Genomic DNA, 13400 nt, shown 5'->3' on the forward strand with positions numbered 1-13400 from the left:
AGCACTCAAAGACTTAACCAGCATCGGACAACTCGAGAGCAGTCGTGAGGAGGAAAGGATGACGATGAAACTAAACTGCGCAAGCGCCTGGGGAATTGAAATGACATTCAATGGGGACATTGCCAACATTAAATGACGGAGCCAACGGTCTGTGGTCGCGTCACTCGCCTGGAGCAACAAGGCGTAGGGATTTGGGAATCGCTCTGATTATGAGAAAGACCTAAAAACAAACACTACCCAAGCCCGGACACGTGTCAAAAGCTTAAAATTGGACGACCTTCCCTGCTTGCGTTGAAAAAGCTAATTGAGTTTCGAGCAAGGAGTCAAGGTAGGCTGCTCTCGCTCTCTCACAAGGCAGTACCGCCGTCGGCAAGTTATTCAAGGTAGGCTGCTACAGCGCTCTCGCTCTCTCACAAGGCAGTACCGCCGTCTCTTGTTCATTCTTTTCAAAGCCAGGAAATTCCGCAGCTTTGTCTTTCCGCACATGTAAAATTCTGCGTGTTTTTCGCACAAGTAAAACTCTGCGTGTTTTTCGCACAAGTAAAGTTCTGCGTGTTTTTCACACAAGTAAAGTTCTGCGTGTTGCTTGCTTCCGGCACAGGTAAAGTTCTGTTTTTGCTCCTCTCTCTCTCTCTCATACCTCTCTTTATCTGTCTGATAGATGAGTAGTACATATCCTATAATGACAAGGGGACGCTTACAAACATTACAAGAATGGCATCGAGAGCGAGCAAAGAAGAATCTAGAGAAGAGCTCGCAAGAGATTATGGAGAGCATTTTCTCTTTGAAGTTTGAAAATGTTTGGCACACAATGCCTGGTGAGTAGTCTCAACGAATGTGGTTTATGCCCTAAAAAGGCATTTTAGAGAAAATGTTGTTAATCTTATTGCATCAATACTTTTTTTTGCATAGATGACTAATTTTTTTTTTCCGAGAAAAAGATCCTTCTATTAGTTATTGAAAGGGCCCATAGGGCTACAACCACCTCTTCAAGAGAGGGCTACAACAACCATGGTGGGAGACACTCCCAATGAAAAAACCAGCATATGTACAATGGGGCTAAATCAAGAAATGGGGGGAGGGAAAAGCCACACAGGTGGTCGATAGTGCCATCTGAGTACACCCCGATCCATGGTGTAGAAAGGCCCAGGACGCTAGAGTCGAAGGAAAGCCTCTCTGCGCTCCCGCATGCGATCGGAGCTGCCCTGTAGTCCCTCGAGCTGTCCTCTGAGAGTGTGGATCAGCTCTAGCCAAAAATCGCGAACAGTCTCTGCTGGTGGCACAGGGCGAGCCTCAAAGATGCGGAAGCAACGGGCCCGCCAGATGAACCAGAGTGTCAGGCCACTGATGAGCTCCCAACACTCCTCTCTCTCACTGCACCACTCTTGTGGAGTAAGCTCTGTGGCAGGCTGGAGTGTAGGTCGCCCCTCCTGCATCACTATCATTCTGTTGGTGGAAGATAGCTCAAACTGAAGTGTCGAGCCCGTGAGGGTGGACCAAGCCGCTGCTCCCCAAGTGTACTGTCGAGCCGTGGAGACAGCAGGCATCAGCCGAAGAACTCGAAGCCACACCTGTTGTGCCGAAGGACAGTCCCAAAGATAGTGACGCTGACTCTCCACAAGATGGTCACAAGCTGCACATGCGGCCGAGAGACCACTATGCACCAGCCAGCTCCCAATTGCTGTAGCTCTGTGTGCGACCAGCCACTGAAACAAGGTGACTCGCCTTGGCTGTCTGGAGTCCCACAACCTCTCCCAGAAGGCTGCCAAGAACTCACCTGTGAGACCCTCCGCCTGCCAATGAGGTGCTGCAGCGGGGCGGGCCTCTCTCTGTGCTGCTAGTATACGACGTCCCAGTCGAATAGTGTACTGAAAGAACGGACACCTGGGTGGTCTATAGAAGAGAAAGGGTCCCTCCAGAGCCACTCACCAGGATCCCACTGTATTCGTGCCAGTGGACAACACTGCCAAGCCCACAGCCTCCAGTATCCAGTCTCAAGAGCTGCTGGGTCAGGATCGATGACACAAGTCCTCCCACAGATGCCCACTACTCGGATCCTCTGAAAACAGCACTCTGCCACTTGCGGGGCCTCTACTACAACTCGCTGTAAGCGTCCTCCACCTTGAAGCTCGAAGAAAAGGGATGGAACAGTCTCTGAGCAGGCCCTGACTGAGATGAGAACCTCCAGTCGTGTGAAGGCTCCCATCCACTTGGGTGCTACTGGCTCGAGAGGCGTGAGCCACTCAGCTTGAACTGCCTCTGAGATGTCCTGGCACATGCTCTGCACCCCTTTCATGCCCTGTAGCTGGAGACCCTGTACCTCCTCTGACAAGCCTATGAACTCTAACCAGTCACCTAAAGAGCGCGCTGGACCCGCTGCCATGGGACCCCAGGAAACATGAGGTTGACTACCAACCAAGTGGCCTCTCTGAGTGCTAACCATTGGGTTCCAGACAAGGGGCTGCCATAGGCGCTCCTCCATGCAAGTAGGTTGTCTCTGCTCCAGGCCTCGCCGCAAGAGCACCCAAGATCGAAGCAAACTCACAGCGAAGCGGTCCTCCAGTCTCCTGCTCAAACCAATTCTGCGCATCTCTGTGAAGATCCATCTGGTCGAAGGTCGCTAGGGGCCTCCAGCCTGAGGCACCCTAGCACGAAGCCGCTGTAGCAAGAACTCCTTCCAGGACTCCTCACCTGGAAGAAGTCCTCTGACTATGAACTTCCCAAGAATGGCTCTGCTGTGCTGTGTTGGGTCAATGATCTCAAGCCCTCCCTGTGAACAAGGTAGAGTGATGACCTGCCAAGCCACTTTGGGTCGGGCTATCTGAGTGTCACGTCCTGACCAAAGGAAGTTCCTGATCAGCCTCTCTATCTGGCTGATACAAGAACTCAAGAAGATCCAGCAAGAAGTGATGTACCACATAGTCGCCAACAACACTTGGTTGGCCACTACTATTCTGCTAGCCAAAGAAAGTCGTGCTGAGCTCCAGTGTAACAACTTCCTCCTGATAGACAGGAGGAGGGGAGCAATTTGCTGCGCGGGAGACAAGTCCAAACCAACCTGACAGCCCAAGTATTGAACTGCAGTCCCTGGGGAATCCACCTAAAACCCTCTCTTGGCATCCAATCGGGCACAGGAGCACTACCAACCGAGAAAGCCACTGTCTTTCTCCAATTGATCAGTGCGCTCGATGCACAACAGAAGGTCTCCAGAGCTTGCTCACACCTGTGAAGGTTGGCCTCCTGGCCATCTAAGTACAAGGCTGAGTCGTCGGCAAACTCAGTGTCCAGTAGCTCATCGCCTCCGCATAGAACAGAAAGAGAAAGGGGGCAAGAGGACAGTGCTAAGCCCCATAGACCAACCTGCTGCAACACCAAAAACCTGCTCATCGCCTCCGCATAGAACAGAAAGAGAAAGGGGGCAAGAGGACAGCCTTGTCTGACTGAACGTGTGAGCATGAAGCGATCACCTCTACCTCCTGCCAAAAGTACCTGACTGTGAGCTTGTCTGTACAAAGCTGACACCCCTCTGATCCAAGCATCTGAGAAGCCCATCCTGTGTAGAGTGCCCTCTAGAAAGTCCCTGTCAACTCTGTCGTATGCCTTCTCAAAATCGAGAAGAAGAATCACTAGGTCCTCACCACAGAGCCATGCTAGGGCAGAAGCCTCCCAAAAAGTAAAGATGTTGTCAAGGATACTGCGTTCCTTGACAAAACCTGTTTGAGTCCCATGTATAAGGCTCTCTAGAAGTGGCTGAATCCTCAAACTCAGAGCCTTGGCAAGAATTTTGTAGGCTGAGTTGAGGATGGTGATGGGGCGCCACTGTCGAATCACATCCAAGGAGCCACCCTCCTTGGGAATGAGGTAGATCAAGCCCTCACTCATGCTGTCAGGCATCACTCCTGTGTGCAAAATGTACTGAAAAGCACTTCAGAGATCTGGGCCAAGCAGGTCCCACTACTTCAAGAAAAAACTGGGAGTCAGCCCATCCTCACCTGGACAGCTACCACCGGGGAGGGCCCTAAGAGCCGTGCAGCTCCTCAAGCTGAAGTGGCAGCTCAAGCCTCTGACGCATCTCCTCAGTCACAAGACAAGGCATCTGTGCCCAAACCTGCTCCTTGCATGCATCCTGATGCTCTGATTGAGGCTCTGCAGACAGTAACTCACGGTAAAAGTCAGTAGCAACTGCACGCATATCCTCGGGCTTCGAAGCAATTGACCCGTCGGACCTACGCAACTGATTGACCTTGGCATGCGAATGCAAAGGTCCCACTGCCTCAAAGAGAGCACCAGTCACTTTGTCGCCCACTTGTGTCCACTGAGATGCCTGTCGGTGTAAAGCAAACTTGTGTCGCCTCTCCTCTGTGCTAACAAGCTCTTGTCGAGCCTGCTGTCGTTGCTCCTCCAACCAAGGACTGTTTGGATGCTGCTCCTGCATCATCTGTAATGAAGCAATGCCCCGTCTGAGACGTTGCTCCTCCTCTCTCGCTGCAGCCCGGCGAGCCAAAGACTCCTGGAGAAAGAAATGACTAATTTGAGCTAGTCCTGAGGCCACTCTGCTAGCAGGAGAATCCTGCCTGTCCAAGCTCTCTGTCCAGAGAGCCTCTACTCGCTCTCTGAGTGCAGAGTCCAACAAGACCCTCTCTGGGATGCGAAGCATCGTGCTCCCTCTCCTCTGCCTGTCTGCCACTGTGAGGATCACTGATGCATGGTCCGAGAAGGAAGTCCCTGCCAAAATGCCAACTGTCCCTCCCAAGTCACTAAAATGGTCACTAGTGTAGAAGCGATCTATCCGCGATAGATTCACTCCTCCCACTCTGCGGTCCGAACGAGAGAAGGCGAGGCTGTCTGGGGGCCTCACAAAACTAGAGTGCTGCCAAACATCCGAGACCCTCAGAGTCATACAAAACCTTTCCCAAGCTGCCAGCTCAACTCCATGCACAGTAGGATGGCTACCACCAATCCTGTTAGAAGGGTCCTTCAACATGTTGAAGTCTCCCCCTATTCACCAGTGTTCTGCCTGCGGCAGAGACTCAACTATCTATGACCAAAACTCTGCTCGAGCACTCGCCACATTGGGTGCATAGATGTTCAAGGAGCCCACAAGGCAACCCTGAACCTGCATAGTAATCCACTGAGTCCTGCTTGGCACAATAATCCCTCTGCCCACAATGGCCTGCTGCAAAGAGTCTGCAATAGTCATACATACCCCACCCTGGATGCCTCCAGGTCCAAAAGCAGCTGCCAAAAAGTATCATATCGTCCATGCAAGAGCTGACCACAACATCTAATGCGACTCTCACACAGATGGTGCTCCTGAAGCATAAGGAGATCAATCTCTCCTCCCACAAGGCAACGCTGAAGCTCTTGACGCAGTCGGCCTCGGTGACGCTGAAACTGGGGCCCACCAAGTCCCTGCACGTTCCATGAGACGATCCTCATGGGGAGCGAGAGAGAACAGATGCTGCCGCAGTAGCTAAACGGGCTATCTTCGAGGCTGGCTTGGATGGGGAGTATTCCGCATCCGAGCGTCCTCTAGATAGACGTGACTGCAACAAGTGCCTGACCCAAGCTCAAGCAAAGCGGGCCGTACGCAAAGCAACCTCCTCTGTCCAGGAGTCCTCATGAATGTATACATAGCATGGCAAGCACTGTGTATCGGCAAAGAAGTAAACCACAATGTGTTTGCATCATGCTGTATCTGGAAGTGTCACCGCAAACTTGGCCAATGGCCACAAAGTCTGAAGCATGTTTGTAACTCCTAGTTCTCCCATGTGAGAGAACTCTAGGACCTATGTGTGCAACCATCCCAACACTTAGTCGAGAGTCCACTCAATCTGGTCCCTACTGCAAAGGGGAAAGGAGAAGCCAACTGCTGAGTCCAAGGCCTCCGTCCCCCTAGTTGCAAGGAACAGAACATGGACCCTGAAGTAGGCTGCCTCATGGTTTGCTGAAGGGTCGTCGAGAAAACGAGTAAAGTCGTAGTCGAAGAAGTCTCATCGGCGCCGGATGTCGATGCTCGTCAGACCACGAGGGATAGCTGCAAGGGGAGACGTCTGTACCTGTAGAGGGGGTCGCAAGAAAGACTGTCCCTCTCTCGCGAAGTGACTCGTGGCAAAGGCGCTGCCAAGAGATCTCCTAGCAGCCGGAGAGGGCCTTGCCCCCTGGGTCGACTGTGGAACTGGAGCGAGAGGGGGGAGAAGGAGCAGGGGGGAGCGGTGGAGAAGAGGGGCGGGGGGGAGTAGTAGAGGTAGAGGGGTGAGAGGAAGAGGCGGCGGGAGCAGGAGGCGGGGGGGGGGAGGATGATGAGGAGGGAGGGAACTGTGGGGGGGGAGGGGCTGTCGAGGGTGAGGTTGGGGTGGGGGGCTGGAGCAGGGACCTCATCCTGCTCAAGACGACCAAACCGGTTGCCCGTGGGAACTCACTGTTGCTGGGTAGCGCCTGAGGACCACTCTGAGTGCCAGGCTGTCGCTGTGGCCCTTGCCGTCGTCAACCACGAGTTTGCTGCCATCCCTCCTCCGCTGGAGCCCCAGGCTCAGAGGGTGGCTCTGCATGTGTGCGGTGTGTCTCTGTCTGTGGCTGCTGGCCAGCCCTTGCAGGCTGGGGCTGAGTCTATGGTGTAGGTTGAGGCCTCCTCCGTGGACAGGCCTTCGCAAGATGGCCCATCTGTCGACAAATGAAGCACTAGTTCGGGAGGCCCGAATACTCCACACTCTGTCTAAACCAACCCCCACTCACCCGAGGCAGAAGAATGACCTTCGGGAGCATGTGAGTGTCTCTGACCAAAACACAAACTGAGGGAATGCCAGCCGCCAGCCGCCAGCCGCCTTGGTAGCTACTGAGGCTGCCGTGTGAGATGTCTCCAGGACAGTCTCAATGGCTGAGCCTATCCTGGACAAAAGTGGTAAGTACTCCCTCCGCAAACCCAGAAAGCAGACGGAGATGGGGATGTCTGCCTCCTCTACTAGAACATCCGAGGTAGGGTTGAAACCATGTCTCCACTGTCGAAAGTGGGCTCGTGCTGCTCGGATGGTCAGTGGACTCATGGCGATAACCTTGGACGCCATCTCTGAGGTCTCAAACTCGATCTGATAGTAACCTCGTCCGAGTATCTGTACGTCCAAGATCTTGCCCACCTTTGCGAGAAGGCGGACCTGGAGAAGGTCACGCAGCTCTCCTCTGCTAGGTCGGGTGCCGAGAATCTTGCAGATGACAGAAGTTGCCTGCAAGCGCTCTACCTCTGCGGCAAGGCTCGCTTGCTCTATCGGTGAAAGAGCAAGTCGAATAGTGGGCTCAGCGGGGTCGGGCGAGGGGGCTTCGGACGAGTCCCTCTGTGGCGGAGTTGGAGCCTTCATTTGTGTCTACTGCTGTGGCGAAGAAGCGGACGGAGAAAAAACCTCTGCAACCGAGCGCCGAGCACTGTCCAGAGAACAATGCTACCAGAGCCAATTATAGGGAGACTTCGGGAAAGAGGAAGGCCGGGGCGGGGGGGGGGGGTAGCAGATAAGGTGGGCAGGGGGGAGGCAGCGGGCGGGGGGGTGGCGGCGCGAGAGGGCAGCGTGCGGGAAATGAAGCGCGCAGCAGGGGGGGGGGGGGTGGCTGGGCTGCCACGTGCGAGGACAGGCGGGAGGGGGCGACAGCGCGAGGTCAGCGAGAGAGGGGGGGCGGCAGCGTGAGGGCAGCGAGAGGGGGGGGGGGGTGTTAGCAGTAGCGAGCAGCAGCTACAGGAGCTGATGTTGCACGTTCCATAGATGACTATTTTTGGCATGCCCAAAGGGCAAAAGCCCTAGTGTTGTCTTCTTTTTTTGCTAATGAAAAATACAAACAAAAAATTTTCTCTTGTTAAAAAAAAGAAATAATCTCCTATTGGTACATAGAGATTGGAGAAGATCTCATAATGCTTTTGCTATAAAGAGGAGAAAATCACCATTGCTCATCATCAAGACAACGCCTTACGCAACAATGTTTTTTTGGCTCACCGAGTGCCAAAACTTCAAATCATCAAGGACTAAAGCTAACGTTGTACTTATAGAAAATCAACCGAATTGAAGATGCCTTAAATGATAGCGTCCATGTCGTCATTAGAATCTTTCCTTGCCCGCCTAGCCTAGAGGCTAGACCTCTCTAGATTAGAGTTGCCATAACAATGTGTGTGCAATGTGCAAGCTCTTGATCTCCTCTGAGCCATTGTTGCTGAGGCACCTTTCTATCCAAGGTGTTTTTAAGACTACTTTTTCTCTCTTCTTGCAACAATGGGTTTGGTTCTTAATGTTTTTTTTTTCATCATAATAGAGACTACACGTTTGGCTCGCGATAGTGTTGTAGCCTACTGCTTACCAAGGAGCAGCTGTGTTTGTGTGAGTCGATGCCTTCCTTGGCAGCAAAGACCTTGCAAAGGTTACGGACCTAGTCCATCACCGACCATATCCGCCCCTTGAGGCACAAATGACACCTATAATATCCCAACGGCGCGTGTAATCTATCGAGTCTCTATTGCGAGGATCTCTCTCTGATCTCTCTCTAATTGCTGCTCATGTAACTTACCCAACTCCTTGTGTCCCCCTCTTCCAACTATCGTCTTTTCCATTCTCGCAAAAGGATTCATACATGAGTATGGGTGTGTCATGCCCTCATAAGAATATATTGCAGCAGGTTCTAGCTACATCGTCTATATGCCTTGCTCTCAAGTGTTCATTGTCCCCCTGATCATACCTCAGTCTGTAATATGTACATTCATGCTTTTGCAACATATTCTCACAGCTTCTCCTCCTTCCTTGCACAATTATAAGCTTTCAACTATGACACCTGTCCATTCTTGCAATCTCTTCCCTACATGATCTATGTGTACGAGAGCTGTCATATCCATTGCATGGTTAAGCTACTTTTGGCTCTGCATTTAGGCTTCGTGAGCTAGGGCCGAGCTGCATCTACATGGATGATCAACACCCATGTTGAATGTCATGGCAAATATCATCGGAGGCTGGGAGTTCGACTAGCATGGCTTGATGGAGGTGTGAGAAGATCTCTAGGCCATGGCCATAGCTAACATATCAAATAACCCACCACTTGCATCTAGTGCTGGGTGGTTGAGCATTGCACACTAATATGCTGGGTCAATGCCAAATATTGATGGAGGACCAAGTGCCTAATATATTGTTTATAGTGTATGACAATGATAAACACATCAGCGGAACAGCAAGTGGAGGCAATAACAAGTGTGCTGGGTACTAGATAGCAACAAGGTTGAGTGGCGACAACCAAAATACATGAGCGACGACAGACATGCTGTAACAGACTTGGACACTCCAAGTCGAGAATCTACCGCGACAACACAAATAACCACTTCAAAACAGTTCACAGTTCACAATTGATTCGACACTGGCCCGACGGAGTTCCGTGCCTAGAGATATTGGCCCCAAAGTCTGGTGCCCCTTTCGGTATTTAGGTTTATATTAATCTGTGTTCAAAGTACAAGAGTGCGGGCAGGCGCTCTCACTCAGACTCTGCGTCCAGATGCTCTGAGTTGTGAGTGGCCTACCCACTTATTTAAAGAGTACAAGGGATGCCAAAAACTGAGCCCAAAAGCTTTAAAAGTTGACAATAAAAAGCTTGTAAAAATAAAGCAGTTCCATCTTTCTCTCTCAAGCTCTCTCTTGAGCCCTTGAATAAAGCAAAGAGTTTCTCTCTCTCTCTCTCTCTGAAAAAGCAAAAGCCCAGAAGCTGCCGCAAATTGCGGAAGTCCGTACAGCCTGCCACGTGGCTACTTTTCCGCTTTCTGCGCCGTAAATCATGGATGCCCGTACGGCAGTCCCACGTCAGTAGATTTTCCCGCAATTCTCGGGCTGCCATAAAGCCAGCCACGCCAGCATGCCAACCTGCAGTAACCAGCCCGCCAAATGTGTGTGCCAGGGGTGTGTATGTGTGCACTGGGCAGCCACGTCACCATTTTGTGACATTTCCCCCTCTTGTGACATACCCCCCTCTTGAAAGCATTGTAATCGCCCTCGATTACGCCTGCAAAACAGACAGAAGCCATAAACTATCTTAGCAGACCTTGTTTGTTAGTACCTACGCACTAGGAACACACATCTAGCACATGTACCAATCGACAGTCACATCACACAACATCACAGGACATAACTAGACATCTTTGACAGCACATGACAAATCACATTCAACATTCATTCGGATCTTAGACCATGATTTATCGGCAATGCAGTTAGCAATCGCATCTAGATCCAATTGGGACCTCATTGATGTCCGATTGACTAACCCCTATTGCAACCATGTCTATTCGAGATCAATCAGACCAAAATGCTGCAGCCATTTCGTCTATCAGTTCCTGCACTTAAAAGAAGTCAAGAACAAATCAATATCATAATCAGGAATTCCATTTCATAGAGTCATCCAGCAGAATACTGTCAGCTCTCAATATCTCTGAAGCTCAAAGAGACATCAGTGACTCTAGTATTCTAAAAATCAAGGTATCTGTTGACAAAGGAGCGGAGTAACTCCCCTTTTGTGCATCCCACTGCACCAGATCTGTGGCCAAGCTGAATTCTGGGTTCCATTTGGAGTAGACTATGCTAAACCAAAAGCTTCAAGGTAAAGGTTCACAATTTGAGGAGTATTTGCTAGGTCCTCCTCCTCCATCCACTTCGCATCCAATGCAGGATAGTTCTTGAACTTAACCAAGAACCGCCTTCTTACTTTACCCTTATACTTTGTGTCCTTATGTGCCAAACTCTGTTCAGGAACAAGGATCTCCTCGTTTTTTTCCACTTCGGGTTGCTCATCAGGCTTCCCATCGTGAGACACATCACCTTTGAAAGGTTTCAAGAGACTCACATGAAATGCATTGTGAATCCTCCAAGTGTCAGGCAGTTTCAGTCGGAAGGAGACATCATTAATCTCTTCGGAGATCTGGAAAGGTCTGTAGTATCGCATACTAAGCTTTGGAAAAAGCCTCTCCTTTCCCTTTTTCTTTCTTAGGCGTGCCTTCTCAAAACATAAGAGCACCCAATCATCCTCCAATTTTAAATGGCGACGATGGCGATCCGCTGCCTTTTTCTGTCGTTCTTGAGATTGCTGCAAAGCCTCACGGACCTTGGCAAAAGCCGTGTCTAAATCGCGCGTATACTCATTAGCTTCAAAAATCTTATCTTCCGTGCTTAGGAAGGGTGGAACCTTCACATCACCTTCAATAATCTTAAATGGTGCCTTCCCCGTCGAAGAGTGTATCGTGTTGTTGTAGGCAAATTCCACCAAAGGTAGATACTTTTCCCATTGAGTCTTCTGATCCGAGATATAAGACTTCAATAAATCTAAAATCACTGAATTTGCAATCTCAGATTGCCCGTCAGTCTGCAGGCTGCGTGTAAAAAGATGACGAGAACTGCAACCGCGTGCCAATGTTGTAAGGTGCAGCGGAATGAATGTTGTATTTTCTCAAGATTAGTGATCTTTATTGCTCAAGGTTCCTTTTAGTTCTTAGGGAAGGAGAGAGTCTTCCGTCTTGTAGAGTGCTGTGATCACGAACAAAGTGAGTGGATATTGTGCGTGCAAGTGAATGAGACTGAGAGAAGGAGAGAGAAGAGATACGACACCCGAGAGGTTGTAAAACCCTCTGAAGGCCCCACTCTCGTCGGCGAGAGTGGTCTACTTTGATTGCACAAAGGTGTACAATGCGTATGCAATGGACTGATGCAACTTGGACTATGCCGATGACGACGACGGTGGTGACGACGACGACTTGATGGCTGAAATCTGAGATCTTCTAATCGCTGAATTTCGGGACTGTTTTGATGGCTGAAAATGACTGTTTTGGCTCCGTTTTTATGGCTGAAAATGGGGGAAACATCTGTAACCAATCGGGGGCTGATCTGCTACTGTGCATAAGGCTGAAAACGCTGTGGTCTGATGTAGATTGGGGCTGAAAACAAAAACGCTGATTGCATCATGCTGCTAGCCAAAAACGCTAGGCTGATCTGAATCTGCAACTCAAAAACGCTGATGGGCTGATGTGAGAAAACGCTAGCAATGCTGGACATCTGATGGCGATCATGAGAGTCTGCTGTCGCTAGGATGCTGAGAGGTGATGGCGATGGCCTGCTGTGGAAGGAAACGCCAAGGTCTGGAAATTGCCCGCGATGATGGAGGTCCAAAAACGTTGGGGGTGTTGTGGGGGGGGGGGTACTGCTGAGAAGTTGCCTGTTGAGCGGGAAGCTTGTGTTGCCTCTTCTGCCAGAAAGTGCTAACTTGGGTTTGCTTATATATTAACTTAGCAAAATTGCCCTACCTACTTTTGTTGGAAAGTCACTTAAAAATAATAAGTGACTTTAACCAAAAATAGGAAAATAGGCTAAATGCACTGGAAAATTCCCCTAATTGAATCTAATGGATTCTGAAGGGAATACTGATGATCATGCTGTGTGCAACCGGAGGATATGCATCTATGCTAAGTGACTAGGCATGCAGGTCTACGAATAGACTCACAAAAGTGCCAGATCACTGCTAAATCTAGATTGACTGGACTGACTGAACCCTGCTGTGGTGTAGCTTGTCCACGGACACATAGGGTTGGGATGTGTCACGTGACATCCCCTCCTTTTCAAAGTGAGGTACTGGTACCGAACTGTATGGCGTCGAGGGAGATCGCCAATAGCATCCGGAATCTTGGAAGGGACTCTTCACCGGCCCACTCTGATGTGTGGGTTGTGCGGTACTTGAACTTCATAAAGGTTTGCAACGCTTGCTTCTTTGGGCCGCGTCGAAAGCGACACAAAGTCGTTTGACTCTCCTTTCTTGCGTCATCTTCGTCTAGAGACCTGCTTCTTTCGTCTTCAAGAATCTCCATGGGTGAAAATTCCTGAAACCATCTCCAACACAAAACCATGAACATACCCATTCCATGTAAAGTGAAGGAAAAAAATATCGTCTTCTCTAAAGACTGTGTATGCAATGTAGATGAACATATAGACGGAGTGACAACCCGTTCATCAAACACATGCAAACAATGAGGTCGAATCTTTTTTGTATGATCGAAATCAATCAACTGTGGCAAATCACAATAGCCCATGCTTGGTGCTCATAGAGTCATGTGCTCTTTCGGAAACTATGTCATACCAGGGAAGAGACATGGAATGTGACTGCCTGACATACAAACTTTTCAGCTTTTCACGAAAAATCCGCCTACATTCGTGCTCATCCATGAGAGAAACGTGCTCAACATACAATATGTCATGCCTAGGAAAAGGGATCACATAACGATGCTGACTAAAATACAGGAAACCTTCACGAATGAAACACTCGAACAATGCGTGCGTATCAATCATGCGAACACATAATACTTCCTGTGATGGTTCTTTGGACCAAGGCTCGAGAACCAAGATCGCTTCTTCGGG

General features: G+C 50.1%; 1 protein-coding gene across 3 annotated transcripts in view; it reads left to right on the top strand.

Annotated features, from left to right (window-relative positions):
• Window positions 1-277: 277 nt before the first annotated feature.
• Window positions 278-13400, top strand: part of LOC147434005 (uncharacterized) — a 47447-nt gene continuing 34324 nt past the window's right edge. For 2 of the 3 annotated variants that reach the window (XM_086489854.1, XM_086489856.1), the window contains exons 1-2: window positions 278-383; window positions 662-818. In XM_086489854.1, coding sequence (XP_086345980.1) covers window positions 662-818 — 157 coding nt within the window. In that variant the 5' untranslated portion in view covers window positions 278-383. Of the gene's footprint in view, window positions 384-430; window positions 487-661; window positions 819-13400 lie in introns of those variants that run through there. The other variant, XM_086489855.1, reaches the window with a different exon arrangement.

The sequence above is a fragment of the Adiantum capillus-veneris genome, chromosome 19, assembly GCF_014529385.1.
Source record: "Adiantum capillus-veneris isolate H3 chromosome 19, ASM1452938v2, whole genome shotgun sequence".
Classification (NCBI taxonomy): domain Eukaryota; kingdom Viridiplantae; phylum Streptophyta; class Polypodiopsida; order Polypodiales; family Pteridaceae; genus Adiantum; species Adiantum capillus-veneris.